At 35.3% G+C, this 22,869-nt stretch overlaps 1 protein-coding gene across 1 annotated transcript; it reads left to right on the forward strand.

Annotated features, from left to right (window-relative positions):
• The first annotated feature begins 636 nt into the window (after positions 1-636).
• On the forward strand, positions 637-10,660 carry LOC133520412 (protein artichoke-like). Its single transcript, XM_061854804.1, has 5 exons — positions 637-1,156; positions 3,747-3,957; positions 5,803-8,937; positions 9,019-9,275; positions 9,762-10,660. The coding sequence occupies exons 2-5, from the start codon at positions 3,795-3,797 to the stop codon at positions 10,305-10,307; spliced, it is 4,101 nt and encodes a 1,366-aa protein (XP_061710788.1). The 5' UTR covers positions 637-1,156; positions 3,747-3,794; the 3' UTR covers positions 10,308-10,660.
• The last annotated feature ends 12,209 nt before the right edge of the window (positions 10,661-22,869 follow it).

A 22,869-nucleotide genomic window follows, 5' to 3' on the forward strand; every position in this document is an offset into this window, starting at 1 on the left:
GGACACTACAACGGGCTACCTAAAAAAACAGGAACCCCATTTAAAAAAATGCCAACATGCATGTGTATCTATGTACATACATACACAATATATGTACATACTTATATACAGAGGTGTCGGTTACGGTAACGGTAACAGTGACGCAAATTCAATGTTTACTTCCCATCTCAAAAATGCCCAACGCGCCTCAAGAAGTTTTCACTTCATAGTTTTATTTATTGGTGTAATATATATATTTCAAAACTATTATTTTGTAATAACGTGCATATGGAGCATTACCTATGCATAATTAATTCTAATATGGTATTAATGGTATTAACTATTGTGTTATACTGATGGTGGTAACTACCAACAGACATATATTATGGATCGACCTGAATTATACAATATTCCATTGTATCTATGTCAATAATAATTAATTGCATAACACTTAATTTACCTGATTACATTACAAATATGTACTCATATATAAATATCAATAAAATACACCATATTAACTTACCAATATTTAGATTTATAGTTAAAAAAAACGTATAATACCTTAAGTTATTAATAATAATTACATAAACAAGTTTCGAGTTAGTTTCTTTAATCTGCTACTCTGCTGCTCTGACTTTGAGAAATCAATCATAAAAAGTAAATCATACTCCATGAACAAATGCAATACTTAACTCGCCTTTCTATCGCACGTATAACCTGAAAGAGAAACAAAACAGCATTACAAATGTAAAGCCAACACAGCGTTACATTAATAATTCGTTAGCACAAGATAAACTCTCGGGTTGGTATCGCTATCAAAGCCGGGTGTTACGAAATCGGATTCGTCATAAAAGTATAATAATAGTGGGTCGGGGGTGCCGCTGCCGCAACGAGCGGTGACCTAGCGAGCGCGCGCCGCCGCGCCAGCGGCAGTCTTCACCCGAGCCTTCTAATGACCTCAAGCGTACACCGTTGCGCTAAACACAATTACTAAATCCCTAGTTACAACTAACCCCTCAAATAATTTAATTAACCTTATAAAAACGCGTGTACGACGGACAGGCGCACTTTGAGCGCCCGGCGCGCGGGTTGCGAAAATGGACCTTAACGCAATAGATATAACATCTATTCGCAATTAGCTGCAGTCAGATGCGTGTCGGCGCAAAAGCCTTGACAGGTGAGTCTTTTAAGTAATTTTCTGGTTAATAAGTTGACGTCGGCTATTGATCTTGCGGCTTATGTGGTGAATAAAAGAATAAAATGTGAAGTGTTTTCGAATTTTTTTAAATAGAAAACAAACGCAATTATATTTTATTCGGTGCGAAAACGTGTAAGCTTAAGAAGGAATAACGGGTAAGATTTAACATATTATTTGCCTGAAAGACCTACTTACCTATTTCTTTAACTGAAGTATTTACTTGTCTTGAAAATAAAATATCGCGTAAAAATTTAAACACGATTTATTGACTTGAATATTTCCAATGAAAGATTGACATTTTAAGGCACTTTGCGAACTAGTTTCTCAAGTGATATATATTTAAATAAAGAGGAATTTGGCAGTAATGTTGACAGTGAATTTACTCGTATATATCACCAATAACTGTAGTTTTGTTATAAGAGAGATTGACTGTTGAATTATGAGGAGACATAATAATTGCCAATGTTTTTTAGGAATGTATAGTGACTTGTATCGAGGCTCTGATATTAAAAAACAACGTATAATCATCGTTTTATAGCTTAACGCAAAACATCTGCATAGAGACCAGTAAATGCATTCCAAATTTTTAAATTCAATCTTGATCTGATACTAGTCTCAGTGCATCTCGTCTGCACTTTAGCATTTAAGTACGAGAGAGAAGCACAGAGCCGGCTCTGAGATTTCGCTGCAGTTACAAATAGCGAAACTTGACTATTCGCCGCCTTACTACCTCGACCACGTGACTCGGTGACAATTTTTGCCGCAACAAATATAACAGCCGTAAGTGACATTGAAAAATTAATTTGAACTCGGAATTTACTGCGCGAAATTATAATGATTTATAATTAAATAAATAAAATTTATAAATAAAAAAATTATAATTAAATGAGTTTTAGAATGTCGTTTACGCTTGTTATGCGTGTTGGCATTAAAAAAAAGGGTTACCTACCGAGTTCAGGAGGCACATTCAGATTTTAATCTTAGTCGGTACCTTTTGCTCTAATAGTCGAGTGACATCCTACTTTAACTAAGGCTAAGATTTGTATATTATTTTTAATCTGAATATGGCACTAGTCTTAGCTATTAACGTATTCACTGCCAATGTTGTCGTAGGGCTACACGCGTAGCCGATTCTAGCGTTTTCCCTTTTTGTAGAGGAAAGCGACTACGAATAGAGCGCCCTCCGAGCGGGTTCCCGGCACTCAATCTTCTTCCCCGCGTTGTCCCGGCATTTTGCCACGGCTCATTGGAGCCTGGGGTCCGCTTGACAACTAATCCCAAGATTTGGCGTAGACACTAGTCTTTACGAAAGCGACTGCCATCTGACCTTCCAACCCAGAGAGTAAACTAGGCCTTATTGGGATTAATCCGGTTTCCTCACGATGTTTGCCCCAACCTCCTGGGGGTGGTCCCGGCACTCATTGTGTTAATAAAATAACATGGTTTAGTTACGTAATTACAAGCAGGTTGCATTTTTTAACGATTTTATATTACTAATACTATACTATTCTATTCATAATTTAGGGTTAACTAACAATCGAAATTTAAATAATTTATGGCAATAGTTACAATTTTTCGTAGTCGTTTTCAGTTTGTCGATATACCTACAATTGTCATCGTGGCTACACCTGTAAATACATTAAAACAAGTTAACTTCGTACTATACCGCAGGGGCCATTTTTAGGGTTCCGTAGTCAACTAGGAACCCTTATAGTTTCGCCATGTCCGTCTGTCTGTCTGTCTGTCTGTCTGTCTGTCCGAGGCTTTGCTCCGTGGTCGTTAGTGCTAGAAAGCTGAAATTCGGCATGGATATATAAATCAATAAAGCCGACAAAGTCGTACAATAAAATCTAAAAATTTAATTTTTTTGAGGGTACCTCCCCTACATGTAAAGTGGGGGTGAATTTTGTTTTTGCTTCAACCCTACAGAGTGGGTTATCGTTGGAAAGGTCTTTCAAAACTAATAGGGGTCTTCAACAAACATTTTTTGACAAAGTGAATATATTCGGAGATAATCGCTCCGAAAGAAAAAATAAATGTGTCCCCCCCCTCTAACTTTTGAACCATAGGTCCAAAAAATATGAAAAAATCGTGGAAGTAGAGCTTAAGAAAGACATTAAATGAAAACTATAGCGGACATGATCAGTTTAGCTGTTTTTGAGTTATGGCAAAAAGTTTCCCCTTCATAGTAAAAAGACTTACTTTAATTGGGTACTGATTATGCAAATTTGCCTATTTGTTTAACTCGCGTGAAAGGTACCGTTTTATCCCTTGGTTAACAATTTACTATATTTTAAGCTCCAGTTTAATAGCTTATTGTGACGGAAGAGTAACTACGGAACCCTACACTGAGCGTGGCCCGACATGCTCTTGGCCGGTTTTTAGATTTATTTTAGATCGAATTTAGTAATTTTTTAGTTTTAGTTTACTTATAGTTTTTATTATTAATTCTAATCATTGTAACTAATCTCAAATAACTTATTGTCCTCCGAATAACAATGAATAATGTAATTTACCCTTCAATGAACATCGTTTTAGAAACTTGACTTAACCACATATTATTTTTCAGGTAAACAAATTGTTCAATGGAATGTAAAAAACATTCAATAATGAAACTATGAAAAAGGTTTTATGCTTCAAGACGAAGAAAAATGATCGTGATATTTTGCAAATTATTTCATTACTGTTGGTTCTACCCTCCGTTTCGCGAGCGCAGAATACCATGGCGTGCCCGGACTTAATGAGGGGTAACAAATGTTCGTGCTATACCTTTGAGGACGGTGAGACTTTTTCATTGACACCGTAATTCCTTTTACATCGGTTGTTTCGTAATTATTTTTTACAGTTGTAAATAACTACTGTTGCATTGTTTTTCTACTTGAAATAGAACAGTTAATAATATACAGTTTGTATCTGAACGTAATGCATATACTCAAACCCGTTAACGTTTAAATTATACTGAACAACTTTTACTATGGGGCTAATCCCGAAATCGCGAAAAAAAAATTACTCTCCCATAACATCATACCTGCAAATGTATGAAACAGCCAAAAATTTTTTTGCGATTTCAGAGTTGGTCCCATAGTAAAAGTTGCTCATTATGACCTAATCCTCCTCAGTTGCTCAGTATAACCGCAAGGCATGGTTGAAAGCCTTTACCATGCTTCTTTGAAGATAGCTCTTAAGATGAATATGTCCAAGACTAAAGTTATGACGAACATCTCTGGTAAATCGATTCCAACTATTATGGTTGGGAACGAAGTACTGGAGGTAATCGAGCAATACGTGTATCTTGGACATATTCTAGCATTTGACAAAACACACCAACAGAAGGAGATCTCCAGGAGAATCCAGCTGGGTTGGGCGACATTCAATAAAATGGCGAACATCCTCAAACCCGTAAACGTCCCACAATGCCTAAAAACTCGCCTCTTTAACCAATGTGTCCCGCCCACCAAGACCTACGGTGCCGAGACATGGACGCTCACTAAGGCGACTGTGCATAAAATTCAAGTGGCACAGAGAGCCATGGAGCGCGCCATGTTCGGCATCAAACTTCAAGATCGAGTGAGGAATGTCGAGATCCGACGTCTCACCGAGGTGCAAGACGTCGGACACGACATTACCAAATTAAAATGGAGCTCGGCGGGACATGTTGCCAGGCAGAGTGATGGCAGGTGGGCCAAATGTTAACGGAATGGTGGCCGCTTTGCCTGGAGTCCGTTGGCTCGTTGGGTGGATGACATTCGGAATATTGCGGGTCACTTCTGGATGAGTTTGGCTCAAGACCAGGATAAGTGGCGTACTGGAAGAGAGGCCTATGCTCAGCAGTGGACGATAAAAAAGCTGATATGATGATGATGATGAGTATGACCTAAACATTAACAGGTTTAAGTAATTGCTTTACGTTCAGATACATACTGTATACTTCAAGTGTGTATAGGTCGTGTCATCTACGATGACGCGCAGATTTGTCAAATCTAACCTTTAATAACATGACTATACGAGTTAAGGTACGCGTTTTCATGAATGACACGATCTATATAAATTAAATACTTACAATACTTTTCGTGGAGCTCTAATTATTTTATGTTTTGACTTTTACATTAAGTATATTTAATTACGTTGCTTTGACATTATTTATTTATTTATTTAAAACTTTATTGCACAAAAGAAAAACTTAATGTACAAAAGGCGAACTTAATGCCATGAGGCATTCTCTACCAGTCAACCTTAGGGCAAAGCAGAAAAGATTGTAGGCGGTGCGTTTAAAACTAAAAGAAATTGTTATTGAAAGAATTAGAGTCCTAATACACATAAATTAATTATAAAATACTTAAATACATAAAGACACATACATACATTACATAAATAAATATATATATATATATATTATTCATAATTATAAGGCATTATATTTATTATAAATAAATAGAATAGTTATTTAAACTAAGTACTTATGTAAAGTTTTTTTCTATAACCTACGAGCATATTTAGGACTCGTATATTATTTGCATTGTTCTATAAAAGTTCGTTTCATGCACTGTAAATACTTAATGCTGTTCGGAATATTTTATTTTACACCTGTGTGAACTTAGAAATACTAAAATTATTTTATTTTGCAGGTATATTTCTCGACTGCCAAGACACCGTTTTAAAAGATGTTAAAAATGCATTGAAACATATGTCGCACATCCATTCCCTGTCGATTTATGACCTAGATGACAACGAAGAGAGTTTGGGGCCTCACTTTATACCTCAAGGAGTGTGCATTAAGCACATACACATGTCGAGAACTAGCATTAGAGAGATCGGTGACGACACATTCATGCCGCTGAGGAAGTGCCTTGAAACGTTAAGCATCGTGTCGAGCAAGCTAAAGTTTATGCCACAAAAAGTTTTCTCCGGCCTCCTAAAGCTGATATCCGTGGACCTAACTTTTAATTATCTCGAAGATATACCCAGCTATAGCTTTTACGGTCTTCCGCTAATGAAATTGAATATGAAAGGAAATATGATACGAGATATATCGGAATCAGCTTTTTCTAGTTTAGAACTTTCTCTCTCGGAAATTGATTTGAGCGAAAACAACCTCACAACATTCCCAATAGCGGCGGTGGCGAAGTTGAGACATCTGCGCTCTTTAAGGCTAGCTTGGAATGAAATGTCTTCTTTCCCGGTCGTTGAGGAATCGGATTTAATCTCGCTGGAGTTTCTAGACTTGAATTCTAATAATTTTGAATTTATTTCGGAAGACTGCCTCAAATTTAGTCCGTCCCTCAAAATATTGTCTTTTCATTTTAATTTTATTCATAGTATACATTACCGAGCCTTTCAGTCCTTAGTTAATTTAGAGTCGATTGATATGAGTCATAACCGATTAAAATTTTTGTCCCCCGATCTTTTTGAAAATAATAAAAAACTTCGGTTTATAGAACTGAGCTACAACCATTTACACCACATACATGGTCTATTTTGCAACTTGTTATCTCTTGGTGAGGTTGTCTTGAGTCATAATAATATTCTAGATGTGCCAATAGATTCTTTTCTGAATTCAACTAATATAAGTATAATACATTTAGATGACAATTGCATCAGCAATATTCATAGTGAGAGTTTTAGTAATTTACTTAATCTTGCTAAGCTACAATTAGAATTTAACTATTTGAATAAAGTGCCACATGATATTTTTAGGAATAATAAGAAAATAATGAAATTAAGATTAGACAATAACAAATTTCTCAATATAGATAACATCACATTAGGGTCCTTAGCAAGTCTGAATGAAATCAGACTGAACAATAATAAGCTTACAACGATTACCAAATACCAATTTGTAGAATCCTTAATGGTTGAAGAAATCCATTTGGATCATAATGAAATAAATTTTATCGAACCGGGAACATTTATTCATATGAGTAAATTAAAATACCTTAGTCTCAACAATAATTACTTAATAGACTTAAATGACATTCTGCCTAAAATAAATTCAAATCTACTAAAATTATACTTAGATTATAACTCTCTTCCTGTAATCAATAATTTTATGTTTCATTCTCAAAAGAAGCTAAACAAATTACATTTGAAACACAACCATATAAAGTTTTTGAGGAGAAATACGTTACAAAATTTAACTTGTCTTACACACATTGATTTAGGGAACAATGAATTTTCCTTTATAGAAGACTACTCTTTCCAATATTTAAATTCAACGCGAAAACTAGATTTAAAACATAATCTATTAAAGAACATAACAAACTTTACATTTTTTGGTTTGACTGAGCTAGAAGATTTAGATCTTTCGAATAATAAAATTTCATCGGTCTTCGACATGGCCTTTCATGCTTTGAAAAAGTTAAGAAGTCTCAACTTGTCGTTCAATCCCATAAGAATGTTGCATAAAAATATGTTTCAGCAGGGTCTACCATTAAGCTCGCTATACTTAGACAGCTGTGAAATACAGTTAATAGAAAATGAAACTTTCCAGGGTTTGAATAACCTCAAGACTTTATCTCTTAAAAATAATTCATTAAAATCAGGAGACTTGCTTTCCATTGAAGTTCCAGGGTTAAAATATCTGTCGCTCTCTTTCAATGTTCTAGACTTTTTACCACTTGAGTCATTTACCCTCCTGCCACTTTTAGAAGTCTTGTTATTAGAGCATTGCAATATTGAGCATATTTTTGAGGGTACTTTTAAATACAATAAAAAACTTTCAAGGTTAAATTTAGCTCAAAATATTATCAGTACAATACCATTAACACTCTTTGAAATGCATAACACAGTTTCAGACTTAAATATTAGTAATAATTTTTTAGATTCGGTTCCGTACAATACAATCCATAATTTAACGAATCTTGAAAATTTAGACATTTCGGATAATCTTTTGCCGAAAGTCGAGTTAAGCGGATTCGAAAAGTTAACAAATCTTAAATATTTGATTCTGAGAAAGAACGAAATTAAATCTGTTACAGCAAAAAAGAGGGTTACATTTAATGACTTAGTATCTTTAGACTTCAGTAGTAATAAACTGGAGCACTTGCCTCTTATTATGTTCGAACTGTTTCCAAATTTGCAGAATGTTAACATTTCCGGTAACAACATAGTAAAGTTCGATTTTCTGTTATCCTTTAAGAAGTCCGGCATAGCACTGATAAACATTGATCTCAGTAACAACCCCGCCGTTTCTTGGACAGCTTCCAATAAATCTGATAACAATGCCTTAATAGCTAATGTATATGAATTACACATAAGCGCGACTAACATTTCAAATATAGATGATATTAAATTTGATAGATTTAGCAGCTTACAACATCTTTATTTGAATTATAATAAAATTAGGCGTTTGACAGTGAGTCCGTTTTTAAGGTTGTCTTACTTAGAGACTTTGGATATGAGTTTTAACAAAATTTCTCAAATAAAAAGTAGTCATTTTCGTGGTTTAGTAAAATTGCGATCGATATGCTTGTCTAACAATAACATCGAGTCAATAGAATCTTTCACGGAAGACTTAGGGAATTTAAAACTTTTAGATCTATCTCACAATAAACTACAAAATATACTCAATGAAGACTTAGTTCACTTAAAAGAACTTACTGTATTATTCTTAGGCTACAATAATATAAAATATGTTTCAGCGACAGCTTTTAGGACTTTGAATAAAATTGTACAGATAGATTTTTCTCATAACAAACTTCAAATGCTTTCTTTGGAACTGTTGTTATCAGTAGAAAATCATGTGCAAGATATAAATATACAAGGTACTTTCTTAATTCCTTTTCATTTTATTACATAGATTAAACTATTTGCACACGACTACGTAACTTACATTTTTATTTCAGATAACCCTTTAATATGCAACTGCGAGCGGGACAATACATGGGTTTGGATACAAGATCACCCAAAAATAATAAAATCTAAAGCAGTAACATGTATCGATAACGAGTACCCTAAGGAAAAATGTGACGTCCCAATAATATCGCAGCTGTCTGTCGACAAACACAAGGATAACTCCGTATCTGTCTCGTGGTTTATCAGAAATCGTACGGCGATAAAAGCACTACAAATAATTTATTACAGCGAAGATATTCAATCTGATGTAAGTATTTCTCGGTTTTCATTTTGCTAATGTATATTGGAATATTCTAATGTAATCGTGTAGTGTTACATTCAAAAACAAAAAGTAGCTATAGATTAACAGATAACTGGTAATTTGACCTATTATTTGAAGGTCCGGATGTCCAAATGTCCGAAACATAATCGAATTATGCCAAAAGGCAGGCTGTGACCCATACCCATACAAGAAGATAAGATAAGATATCGCAGGCAAACAAAGGACACTAACACACAAGTGACGCGAACAAACCGATCATCGATCGGGCAGATAAGCTTCTCACAATTCCACTACCTGCTCTGCTATATTCGTGTTTCCAATAATTCTGTAAAAATTACAATTATTGTACCATTTCGGAAGGCTTATGGATTGAAGAACTCATTTCTGTACGCAAATCAAGTCTTCTAATCAAAATCCTTTAAAAAACAGCGACTTAAAACGTGACTTATTAACGATTGGTTTTATTTTCAGGTAAAATCGAAATACCTAGAGAAAACTGAAGTGTCCTTTCACATACCAGATCTTGCGCCAAATGCAAACTATGTAGTATGTGTTATTACGCTGCACGATGAACCTCCTCTTCTCGATTTCGAAATTAAATCTGAGTTAAACGGGACTACAAATGTGGACACAAATCTCACCGCAAGACTGACGCAGGACGTCGCCGAGGCTATCCTCATGCGATCACCTTCCAGCGAGTGCCTATCCTTCAACACTTTCAGAAAACCAGTGTCAATAAAAACGAGACCTCGCAAAGTTTTTGACATTACCCTGATTCTTAATCGCCGAATGGGTTTAATCGTAGGCTGTTCACTAGGATGCATTGTATTCTTTATAATGGTCTCCATTCTCTTATATACGAAAATTAAAGAAAGGAAACGTATTGCAAAATCAGACCCTAATTGGTCTGAAATGAATGACTTTCATTCAATTCACAGCAAGGAAGATGTTATCCAAGATTCAACTACTGCTTCTACTGATAACATCTTATTAGGAATGGGAAAAAATAAGAAATAAATACTAGACCACTTTTTAATTCTATACTCGAATAGTACGATAGTAGTTATGTAGATTTATAGATCAGATATTATACAATTTGTAACTATAAAGAGGATCAATCAATTCTAAATTTAATTATATTCGATCAGTAGTTGCTTAGCAAGTGCTATATTCTACTTATAATATAGATTACCTTATTTCATAGAATTTAATAGTTACCAATAGATAGATAGTTGATTATAAAATTATTTTAGTTACTAGAGTAGGCAATTTTGTCGTTGGCAGTTGAACTTTTTATTTGTATAACTTATTTGTTGACATAAAATGTTTAATAGACTGTTATTCTAGTCACAATTAAATGACTGCAATGATACAGGAATTTTATTTTTTTATATAATAATAAATAATAATTCAGCCTATATACGTCCCACCGCTGGGCAAATGTGCGAGTGGTCTTGGGCTATAGTTCCCACGCTAGCCCGATGTGAACAACCTTTGAATTTCTTCGCAGATTTGAATTCTTGAATATTATAAAACGCCTTAATATACTTATTAAATTTCTGACAGTAAATAAAACATCATATTTGTAGCAGGTATAATGCAGGATTTGGTAAGAACCTTCTTCTTCTTCTCTCGTGTCGAGGTTCCCCTAAACAGTGGTAAGTACCTAAAACCAAACGAAAACAATTTTACGTTTTCATATCATATTGGATAAACCAATTTCTACTTGTTTTACTGACAGATCGTAATGTAAAGACAAAATTGCCATATTTTTAAAAACATACCGCTGATGTGATGTCGCTGTATCATTATGACAATTTCAGCGATAGCATATTAAAGCATTTTATTGGACAGTGTTGAAGCGATGAAAATTGCACCGCACTCATTGTCAAAAATAATTCTGAAGTTATTTTGATATCCGACACTTACAGGTATAGTTCGTGTCATCCACGATGACGCGCAGATTTGTCAAATCTAACCTTTAATAATATGACCATACGAGTCAAGGCATGCGTCGTCGTGAATGATACGATCTAAGCTATAATCATCTAAGGGCTCCTCTACACGATGGCCCAGCGTAGGCCAGTCTAAGGGACGCAGCTATGCGGTGGAATGAGATAGCAATATCACTTACTCCCATAAATGCGTCCCTTGGACTGGCCTGTGCTGGGCCATCATGTAGAGGAGCCATAACACGTCAATGTCCACTAGGTGTCAGCAATATCTCTAAGGGAGTCGTCACAATCGTATTAAGTGTTGTTCCCTCGAGAAATGAGCTAATGCAGCACTACAGTATTGATACTAATGCGGTCGCGACAGTGGGTCTCCTGAGATAACGTAATGCATCTCAACCCGAGACCCGAGAAGATTATAAACAGACTGTAGATTGCATGAAAAGCAAACTTTGACAGAGGGTTATTCACTTCTGAAATATGTCGTGTCTCTCTGCACGCTTTTCATTAAATTAGTTCTTAAGAGTCCGTCCGAATTTCACCTTCTTCTGCAAACGGAGGTTGGTCTTCATTTTAAAACTACGCGTTGGATTGTAATGAAAATTTACACATAACACATTACACAATTACATGAGGTATATCTAGATCCACTATACTACTGGACTAGTCCTGCGGTGGCAGCATGGTTCCATTTTTATCACTTGTCACTATGCCCGTCACTTTCGCACTTACTTGTTAGAACGTGACAGGCATGGTGACAAATGATAAAGAGCCGACCATATTAGCCCTACTGTAATTAATTTATATAGCTCCAATTTATAAATTAAACAAAATAGAGCAAACCAAGTTTTGTATGAAAATCTTTATTTTTTTAACTATAGTATCTGAAGTTACACAAACTAATTACAGGACTAGATATACCTTATCCTATTGTAAGTACAAAATTTCAGAGCAATCAAGCTAGTCGTTTTAAAATGAGAACGTAACTACCTTTGTATGGAGAACCAAGCTGGACCCTTAAGGTGCATTTCCTAAGTAGCTATCAAATTTTTTTCAAGTCACCTTAAAAAGGAACAAAACATTTAATGTAGTCCAAGGTCATATATCTGTTCATCAAGCGATGTAGTTATTTATGTGCAAATTACATTAGAATGTGAGTTTATTGCACAAACCTATAATATGAAACTGCTGTAGTACACGCCACGTATATCTAAACAATATATGTCTATGATTTTACCAGTGCCATGTGTAGCTGTTTTAAGAGACCAGATATATATGACTGATTCGTTGATATGTTTGGTGGTCGTAACGAGTTTTATTACCACGCACGTTTCAACCTACGTTAGGTACTTAGATCGGTACCCCTAGTAAATAAATTTGATTTTGAAACGTGACGTACGCGTTTGCGTTTAGTCTCATTTTGTATTGGATTTAGAAAGAGCGCGCCAAGCGGGACGTTTTGGAAACTCAAAATCCTATACAAAATGAGACTTAACGCAAACGCGTTCGTCACGTTATGATGTCGATAAAATTTACACTAGGGGTACAGTTGTGTAAAAAATATGTTTAGGGGCTGCGGCTAGATGAGCAAAGTGTGTCTATCATCTCACACTGATAATAATATTCTGCTGACCGGCATATAATTTATTAGTCGAGAATACATCATACAATTGAATAAAAGCAAGTGGTCAAAAGTGGGTTAGGGATATAGGTGTTTTATATTTCATAAGTAGTTTTTAGTTATTTAAATACTTTTTAAATTTAATTTTTATCACAATATTGAATGACGGCCCGATTCGAAGAATGATTAAGACACGTTTAAAATCTTGGAAATAACTTTAAAAGATAGATAATTAAACGACATGTCAATTGTGCCAATAGAAAATAGATATTCATATCATAATTAGAATAAGTAAACTGAACTGGACTGTGTATCTCGGTGAGGACTGTCGTGGAGGAAAATGCATGTTTTACGTGTAAGTTAGTTTTAATAGAACCTTATGTACATTTTACTCTGTTTGTTCTCCTAATAAATAAAATAAAAATAAAATAAAATAAAAATGTCAAAATTGACATTTATTTCCATTCCGCTCTGATGCCAATAAGATCTATATACGATATTTCTAACATTGATTGCCCGAATCGAGCTGCTTCTGTCAATTGTACGACATACAAACGATATCTAAATGAGAATTTATCTAAACCAGAACTTATCGTTATCGTATTTTCTTCGAATCGGGCCGTTGGTTACCCAATGTAATTTTATTTAAATTTTTTATCAATACTTCAAATAAGATACGATTTCGTTCAGTATTGAATAAGTTACATTGGGAACATAGATGTGTAGATGGTGGAGTAGAATTACAGGTATTGGAAAGCTCCCGAGTAACATCTAAACAAATCGAAGCAACTACGATATCTAATCAAACATAACAAGACAATACGGGATAGATCTGTCTGGCTTGCAAGCATCTCGCAGATCTAGATACTCTAGATAGTATTACACCTGTATCCTATTGCGAATCTTCCCTAGGGCTAGGACAAAGGTTTATTATCCCTGGAACTCTCTTCTCTCCTTCTCTGGTGTTGCAGGCGTACATTGGCTACGGAGACTGCTTACCACCAGGCGGGCCGTATGCTTGTTTGCCACCGACGTAGTAAAAACTTTATTGCTAAGTGAAAACCGCATAATAATCCGTTCGGTAGTTTTTGAGTTTATCGCAAACATTCGGACATACAGACAGACAGACGCAGAGGGGACTTTGTTTTATAATATGTAGTGGTTCAAACATAACAAAGTGGACGTCTGAGAATAAAGCTCAGAGAGAAGACCCTTTTCAGACGCCTGTCACAGAAAGGGATGTTATTAAAGTAATGCTCGCACATTTTGTCAAAATGTTGATCTTTCAGCAGTCAATATTCACTTTTGGGAATAGAGGGAGGCTTCAGGGGAAAGGCGCCCACTGCACAAAAACCTTCCTCAAGTATTTTTCACAGCAACAGTCATTTCTCTCGACCGTTAGATTCCTGTTTTCGTGGTTTTCAAACAGCTGTCTTCAACGTTTTTCGATGGTAGATCGTGGCAGCCGTACAAAAAATTCTCAAACAAACAGAAAGACACACGAGTCATCTTATAAGGGTTTTGTTTTTTTTCTCTTTGCGTTACGGAATCCTAAAGTTATGTAAATTAATAATAGAGTCTACTTATTAGACATGTTACGCTGTAAGCTGCACTACAGTTGCGAAATTACTGCTGCGGGTTTGATACCGCCCCAGTATGTGACAATCAAGGCTTGGAACCGGTTTTTGGAATACCGGTTTATTTCGATTTTCCTCCGAAGTATTATAAGAACGCGAACGTTTTAAGAACTTTATTGTAACCTTTAAAAAACGTTTTATTCGATGAGCGACCCGACGGCCAGTCGGCCTGGTGGTGTGCCACGTAAACATAGACATTGACATAGGAAGAAACCGGTTTTATTGTTCTAGACCGGTTAATTAGACAAGAACTATTCGTTTAAAAACCGGTTTAATAATAACAGTTTTTCGAGTGAAACGGAAATTAAAAGGTTTTGCGCCAAGTACATGATTACGATTTGGAAATTTAACCGGTTTCTTAGCCTTCCTTGATAAAATGTGTGAAGTTCGCCGCCCCATTACTACTGCGATTGTGATATTCAATCTGTCACTCAGTTAATCAAGAATTTGGTACATACAACGCCCGCGTCGAGACCTTAACAGTAAATAAGAAAATAGATAATTGTTGTAATAACGCAACGCGACACCTACTACTACACGATTCAATGTTACTCAATAAAACTGTATCATTTTTTAATACCTTTTGAGGTTCGAAGTCCTTTTACTACAAATTACTTCCATGGAAATTTGAATTATTATTAAATGAAACAGAGTTCCAGTTGTTTTTGTTGTTGTTACATTTTAAAACGAAACTAATTTAACTCTAATACCTAATTAACACATGTGGACTTTAAAATACGTCAAATATTAGATCTAGATCAGACATAGTATTTTTGGCAAAAACGAGTGGTTGAGAAAATGAAACATCGACAAATAATAACATCGATAAGTCAGTCATAGATTTATAATTGAAAGATGCAAATTCTAGGTACTTGCTGTAATTTACCGGGAAATTTCAAGAATGCAAATTAATTACAAATCCAACCATAATTTCTTTATTACATACTATATTATATTATATGCTTTTATTTATTATATTTCTTTATTTTATTTTTCTTTATTTATTAAGTATTTAAAAATAAAAACATAAACTGTAGAATACAGTGTCAAAAAATAAGAAAACTACCAATGAGTGTATCAAAGAAGATATCGGACGTGTTGTGTTTTTGCTATCTTTTTATACAATGTTAAAAATATAACATCGATAATAGACATTTCGATATCTGATTTTGTCAATCACTGTATTTTGCCACAAAAACTTCTAACTCTGGTATAGATACGATGTGGATCGGATATGTCTGCGTCAAAAGTGCCGTTTCTTCAAACAAAAACGTCACTTTTGACACTGACATATTATTATCCGATATTTCACGTATCTTAAAGTTCACATGGAAAAAATAGCTTCACCTTAAACATAATTTATGTGCCTAAGTATATCAATTATAATATTGTATTTACCTTTAACCATTTTCCTTAGAGCTAGCTACAATATTAAAAACCTGCTTCTGTTTTCGACATCGCATTTTATGTAAGATTTCTCAAAGTGAAAGCTTTAAAAATTGCTTGTTCTCTAAAGCAAAACGCTACCTCGTCCACTTTCCCGGCACTTGCTCTAAGTCATAAACCTCAAGTTAAAACTGGCTGAATATTCCTCTTTATTCCATATATTTTATTCTCTGTAGATGTTTCCATGTTCTCTAAAACATCTCGCTGATGCATCGTGACGTCACTAGTGTGTTATGAAAATCGCACTTGACCTAGATCCGGTCTCCAGAGACGTTCTGGGTCTGCTCTAGTTTTAAAGGTCTTCTAATTATAATTTAGACTTTAATGTATACGCGCAAAGCTAATTTACCTGGCCATCCATTATTATCCCGGTTAATGGGGTTTTGTTTCATTTTGTATTTTTGTTGTAAAAATACGAGTATTATTAGACTTAAGAGGAATGTGAATGACGACTTTTCCATACGAACGTAGTTCCGATTTTCCTCTCTGTACACAATTCGTTGTAGGTATGAGTACCCTAAGTTTGACCTTTTTTAAATGAATATAAGAGTTAGGAGGAGTAAATAAAAAGATAGCATATTTTCTAATAAGCTTCCAATTTTGCGTAGGTGTACGATTAAGTTATTTCAGTAAAAATAGGTCTGTAACTTTTTTTAATTATCATTTTAATTTCATTAATTTAGTCTATTTTCGAAAGCCGTAAGGGCGTATTATAAAGTAGATCGAACAAGCAAACGTACAGTCGGAATCAATAACGCGGATGAAAAACGTGCCAAAAGTATCGCACATTGTGGAATACTTTTCCAAGTTCGCGCTCTAAAGTATTTGCCACAGTGCGCAAAGCGCCTAAGATACCGACAGATATCTTGTAGTACCTATAATAGCTAAGAATCACACCCGCCAATGACACCAAAATATATATCTCTGTCTAGTACCTACATTGTGAGAGAGACGAAATGTAACGAAATGTATCGTAATATACCGAGCTATATATATCGCAAGGTATCTTAAGAAGCCCTCTCTGCCTGCTATAAGATATCGTAAGATGCCTTTCTATAATCTTAGGTACTTCTTAGGTACTTCTTCTACATAGGTAGAGATATATCTGTGTTTGTTAATCTATGTATAAGAAAATGGTATATAATTTTGAGGTGTAGTCTGGTCTGCTGTTTTTGACGCTGACAGTACTTAGATTGCTTAGTTGATTAGTGCGATCTACGCGCTATTTTTATCTATTTCTGGTAACAATTTAAAAATAAATTTCTTCGAAAACCATTTCTTAGTTACACGCGCCTTCTTGTATTGCTATATAATGTGTTATGTAAACTATATCATTATTTCTTGATTAATGTTACTCATAGTGTTGTGTTCCTGCCGGTGAATAAGGTTGCCAGAGCTCAACGAGGGTGCGGAGTTCGTAACGCGCATACAACCTCTCTGGAGTTGCAGGTGTCCATAGGCTATGGAGACTGCTTACCATCAGGCGGGCCGTACGCGCGTTTGTCACCGACGTAGTATAGAAAAAAATTAGATAATATTCTTGTAGTGTTTTAGACTTGTTTTTAGGGTTCCGTAGCCAAATGGCAAAAAACGGAACCCTTATAGATTCGTCATGTCCGTCTGTCTGTCCGATTATGTCACCGCCACTTTTTTCCGAAACTATAAGGGCTATACTGTTCAAACTTGGTAAGTAGATGTATTCTATGAACCACATTAGGATTTTTACACAAAAATAGAAAAAAAGCAATAAATTTTGGGGGTTCCCCATACTTAGAACTGAAAACCAAAAAAACTTTTTTCATCAAACCCATACGTGTGGGGTATCTATGGATAGGTCTTTAAAAATGATATTGAGGTTTCTAATATAATTTTTTTCTAAACTGAATAGTTTGCGCAAGAGACACTTCCAAAGTGGTAAAATGTGTCCCCCCCCCCCGTAACTTCTAAAATAACAGAATGAAAAATCTAATAAAAATATATGATATACATTGCCATGCAAACTTCCACCGAAAATTGGTTTGAACGAGATCGAGTAAGTAGTTTTTTGTTTAATACGTCGTAAAATTAAAAAAAAAATTTTTTTCGTCAAACCCATACGTATGGGGTATCTATGGATAGGTCTCCAAAAATGATATTTAGGTTTCTAACATCATTTTTTCTAAACTGAATAGTTTGCGCGAGAGACACTTCCAAAGTGAAAAAAAGTGTGTGTGTGTGTGTCCCCCCCCCCCCCTGTAACTTCTAAAATAACAGAATGAAAAATCTAAAAAAAATATATGATATACATTACCATGCAAACTTCCACTGAAAATTGGTTTGAACCAGATCTAGTAAGTAGTTTTTTTAATAAGTCATAAAATATAAATATTTTTTTTTTCATCAAACCCATACGTGTGGGGTATTTACGGATAGGTCTTCAAAAATGATATTGAGGTTTCTAATATCATTTTTTTCTAAACTGAATAGTTTGCGCGAGAGACACTTCCAAAGTGGTAAAATGTGTGTCCAAAGTGGTAAAATGTTGAACGAGATCTAGTAAGTAGATTTTTTTTTAATACGTCTTAAATGGTACGGAACCCTTCATGCGCGAGTCCGACTCGCACTTGGCCGCTTTTTAAAGTACCCTAATAACTACATTCCGTAAATCGGAATATTACGTTTCTGTTACAAATGTGTAAACTTATTCCTATAATTTACCATGTGAGCTATATTAAATTCCTCTGGTGCCATTAAAGCGTGATAAAATACTACATCGCATATTTATATTTATGTTATATTTTAACAAAATCCACGTGTACTGGGATGAAATATGAAATATATGACATATATAGTGACAACATATTGCGTGCCATCGGAATATGACGTGACACGACAGTAAAGAAGCCTTTATAAAAACGTTTCTACGTTAAAACAACAAAGGGTATTATGACTGTAAACGTTGTTTTAATAAATTAAACCGTCGAATGTTCTAAATAGTGTGCAAAGTAATGTGAATTTGGTTAAGGTCAGGTAAGAGAAACATAGCTTTTTAAACAAGTGTTTCTCTTATCCGATCTAACCTTATAAGATTTTTAAAGAAGCCAAATTCCAACCATAAATCAGTTAATAATGTACATTATTTAATGTTAACTTGGATATTATTACACCATTAGCAGCAAAATACAGTAACTAAGCATAAGAAAAGAACCACTTTGCCTTATAAAGGTTAACAAAGAAGCGTCCAACTGGAAACCCAAGGGCAGTCATCGCACAGCATCGATGTGAATGATTTGCAAAACGAGATAAACGGTTGAAACTAACCGAAATACAATAAGTTATCCGAATCCAAACAGCATACTTTGGAATCCCATTCAGCAAAATCTCCCTTGAGTAATGCGGGTCAGACCCTTTTCCGCAAATAAATCCCGCTCTCAAAATAAATAACTGCTTACCCGTCGAACGTGGCATGGGACGATTATAAAGAGTGGATCTTTGTTATCGAAAACGTTAAATAACGGCGTTTAATCACAGACAACCTTGACTGAAACGAATTTAGACCAATTAGTGAAGCAAGATGGACTCGAGCTTGCGTATGTTCTAGACACGAGCAGAGATGAGTTGAACATGAAAGCCACCAGTATAATAGATATTCTATTCGAATTTAAACTGGCGTGAGTCATACTAGCATTAAGCTAATTTTATGGTTTAACTCACGTATTTAGTCTAGGTGTTCGTTTTCAAGCACTAATGATGCATAAGTAGCGTTCATGAAAGCTGCGCGCCGCGTACTGTCACTCATCGTGCAGCGCACTAGGCGCGCGTTGTTATAACACTTATAACCAGTTTGGGTCAACTAACACTTGTAAAGATAAACAGTACGAACTGGAAGACTAGATCATACACCGTCACAACACTTACTGGAAATCTGCCCAATGATTATAGGCTGCCGCCAGCAGGAATTCAAATTAATTTATCTAAGTAGTCAAACTACTATAATAAATTACAAACTGAAATAGATGTCATATACTAAAGAGACAGAGGACCTACCGTGAACCACGTTGGACGAATTTCCTCTCGAACGGGGTTCGCGGTAAGCCCTCACACCGATTCGAACCCGGCCTCCACCACTGGATGGCTTTGTCACTTTTTCTTTAGCATCATAATGTTCCTCGCGTTGTCCCGGCATTTTGCCACGGCTCATGGGAGCCTGGGGTCCGCTTGGCAACTAATCCCAAGAATTGGCGAAGGCACAAACACGAAAGCGACTGCTATCTGACCTTCCATCTCAGAGGGTAAACTATACCTTATTGGGATTAGCCCGTTTTCCTCACGATGTTTTCCTTCACCGAAAGCCAACTGGTAAAATATTAAATGATATTTCGTACATAAATTCCGAATAACTCATTGGTTTGAACCCACGACCTCCGAATTGCAAGTCGCACGCTCTTACCGCTAGGCCACCAGCGCTTATCCCTACCGCTAGGCCACCGGCGCTTATCAAGTCACTTTTTCTTTGGTATAAGACATCTATTTCAGTTTTGTACTGGTTAGTCAAATAACTTGACTCTCTCACACTGGTTACGAGATACACGGCCTGCTCCAGGCTTCGTTTACAAGAATCCAATTATCAATTTAAATACGACAGCCAACCTAGCTTTATCTTTAAGACTAATTCATCCGTTTCAGATGATAAGTTAATAGAGAGAGGTCGTTAAATATTTATTAAAGTATTTATAGAAACAAAGAATAAGTTTTCTTTGACAAGTATTAAATACGGAGAATTACCTAAGCTTATTTTATGTAATGCATTTTATTCAACATTTTATATAATACACCCTAATTATTAGTAGCATGGTCCAGTCACCATCAGATATCTATTATTTTATTATATCTATTGTCAAGGCGTTAGAGTGCGTGTTCAGATATTTTTGAGCCCATCGACCGCTCCGATATATCTGATGACAACTGTAAGAGTAGTCTTCATTCAGTAACAGTCGCTCGGATTAAAATTTAATTTAAATTCAGAATGCAGTAATGTAGCAATGCTATACAATATAAATTGCTTTCTTTATTGATACCTAGCGATCTGTCACACAATTTTACTTCAACTCATTATAATTAGGTGCTTCATGTGCATTTCATTTTACTGTTAATTTTGTTTCTATTTTTTCAACTAGGAAGTAATTTCATACCTTTGGAAGCCATATATCTTATAACTATACCCTAGTTCGCAGTCGTGCCAATTACCCGGAATATTTGGTTGGAATAAATAACAACTTTCTGTTTGTGCACCATGGTACTAAGAAAAACTTTTTTTCTGCGTAATTAGTACGATTGTAAACTAGGGTATAGTTATGAGATATATAAGGCTTCCAAAGGGATGAAATTACTTCCTATTTAGTTGGAAAAATAGAAACGAAATTAACAGTAAAATGAAATGCACATGAAGCACCTAATTATAATGATTTGAAGTAAAATTGTGTGGCAGATCGCTATGTATCAATAAATAAAGCAATTTATATTGTATAGCATTGCTACATTACTGCAATCTGAATTTAAATTAAATTTTAATCCGAGCGATTGTTACTGAATGAAGACTACTCGTACAGTTAACATCAAAAGTAGCGGATCAAACAAGGTTTCAAAAATATCTACCATTCAGTAAGAGCTTAACAAAAAGTGATGGTTTTATATGTAGGACTATACCCTAGTTCACAATCGTACTAATTACGGAGAAAAAATATTTTTCTTAGTACCATGGTGCACAAACAGAAAGTTGTTATTTATTCCAACCAAATATTCCGGGTAATTAGTACGACTGCGAACTAGGGTATCGATAAGATCTTTTGAAGGATGGACGGAAATAGTGATTTATATATTTTGAGTGTATTTGAGCACACAAGTTTCCTCTATGCTACAAGAAAGTATGTTTTATTTCAAAAACAGATTAAAAGATCACGCATACACGAACGTACGTGATACAAGTCCCGATCCGCTATCTCCGCACTTTCGGATAATGGATTCATTTGTATTCTGGTTGCAAGTTAGGACCGTAACGAACATCGAGGGAGCTGACGCTCAGCGTACAATTACCAGTGTTAATATTTACCAACTGACGCCAAGGACTAATTGTTTCCACTGCCAATACTTAGCTGACTGAGCGCATCATGCGTCAAACGAGAACAAGGCCGACGGAGAGCTAGCCCTAGTGTTGTTAGGAAGAGGAACTCGAGTATTTTGAGTCGAAATGTCTTAAATTTCCGACTCATGTAAACTCTTTTAAGTCCTGAGTCAAGATCGTTACTGAGTATTTTTAAGCGCAACTCAAAAGGACTCAAGCCCGAATAGGAATAAAGACTCGGTCAACAAAGTAAGTTGTATCTGAATACTAGAGGAAATAAAGAAAATAGGCGGTATGATGTGAGCTCAACGAGGGGGGGTTTTAGGATCGGTAACGCGCATGTAACTCCTCTGGAGTTCTCAGGGCCGTATGCTTGTTTGCCACCGGAGTAGTATATAAAAAAAATACCTAACACACACATTTTACATGAAGACAGAGCATTATTTATAATAATGAGAGTTCTCTGGTACTGACTCAAACCTCTACATCAGACTCATGTCACTAACAAGTTAAATAGAACTCGAGTTTCGACTTAATTATGCGAGCTTGAAAAAAAACGGAAAAGTCATAAAGTAAAGGACTCAAAGGACTCGAGTCATAACTAATACAAAGTTAGTCTGAACGGTCTGAACTAAAATAAGTTTATTTTCTCTCAATATATTGCACTATTTTCCAGGGCTAGCTAGAAAATAGTGCATTATATTATAATGAGAGCAACTAATCTTATTTAGTTTGCTAAACTATCTTTTTTAGGATCCAGGCATCGGGCGGCAGTTCATCGGTTGAAGTCAGAGAAAATTTTGCTGGCCATCTGAAAAGATTT

Source organism: Cydia pomonella, chromosome 8 (genome assembly GCF_033807575.1).
Source record: "Cydia pomonella isolate Wapato2018A chromosome 8, ilCydPomo1, whole genome shotgun sequence".
NCBI lineage: Eukaryota > Metazoa > Arthropoda > Insecta > Lepidoptera > Tortricidae > Cydia > Cydia pomonella.

Bases quoted from the DNA above. Each gene is read 5' to 3' on its own strand.
- LOC133520412 (XM_061854804.1), top strand. From the start codon at position 3,795: ATGAAAAAGGTTTTATGCTTCAAGACGAAGAAAAATGATCGTGATATT. The intron at 3,958-5,802 runs GTGAGACTTTTT...TTTATTTTGCAG, and splicing joins GTGCTATACCTTTGAGGACG to GTATATTTCTCGACTGCCAA. The intron at 9,276-9,761 runs GTAAGTATTTCT...TTTTATTTTCAG, and splicing joins GCGAAGATATTCAATCTGAT to GTAAAATCGAAATACCTAGA.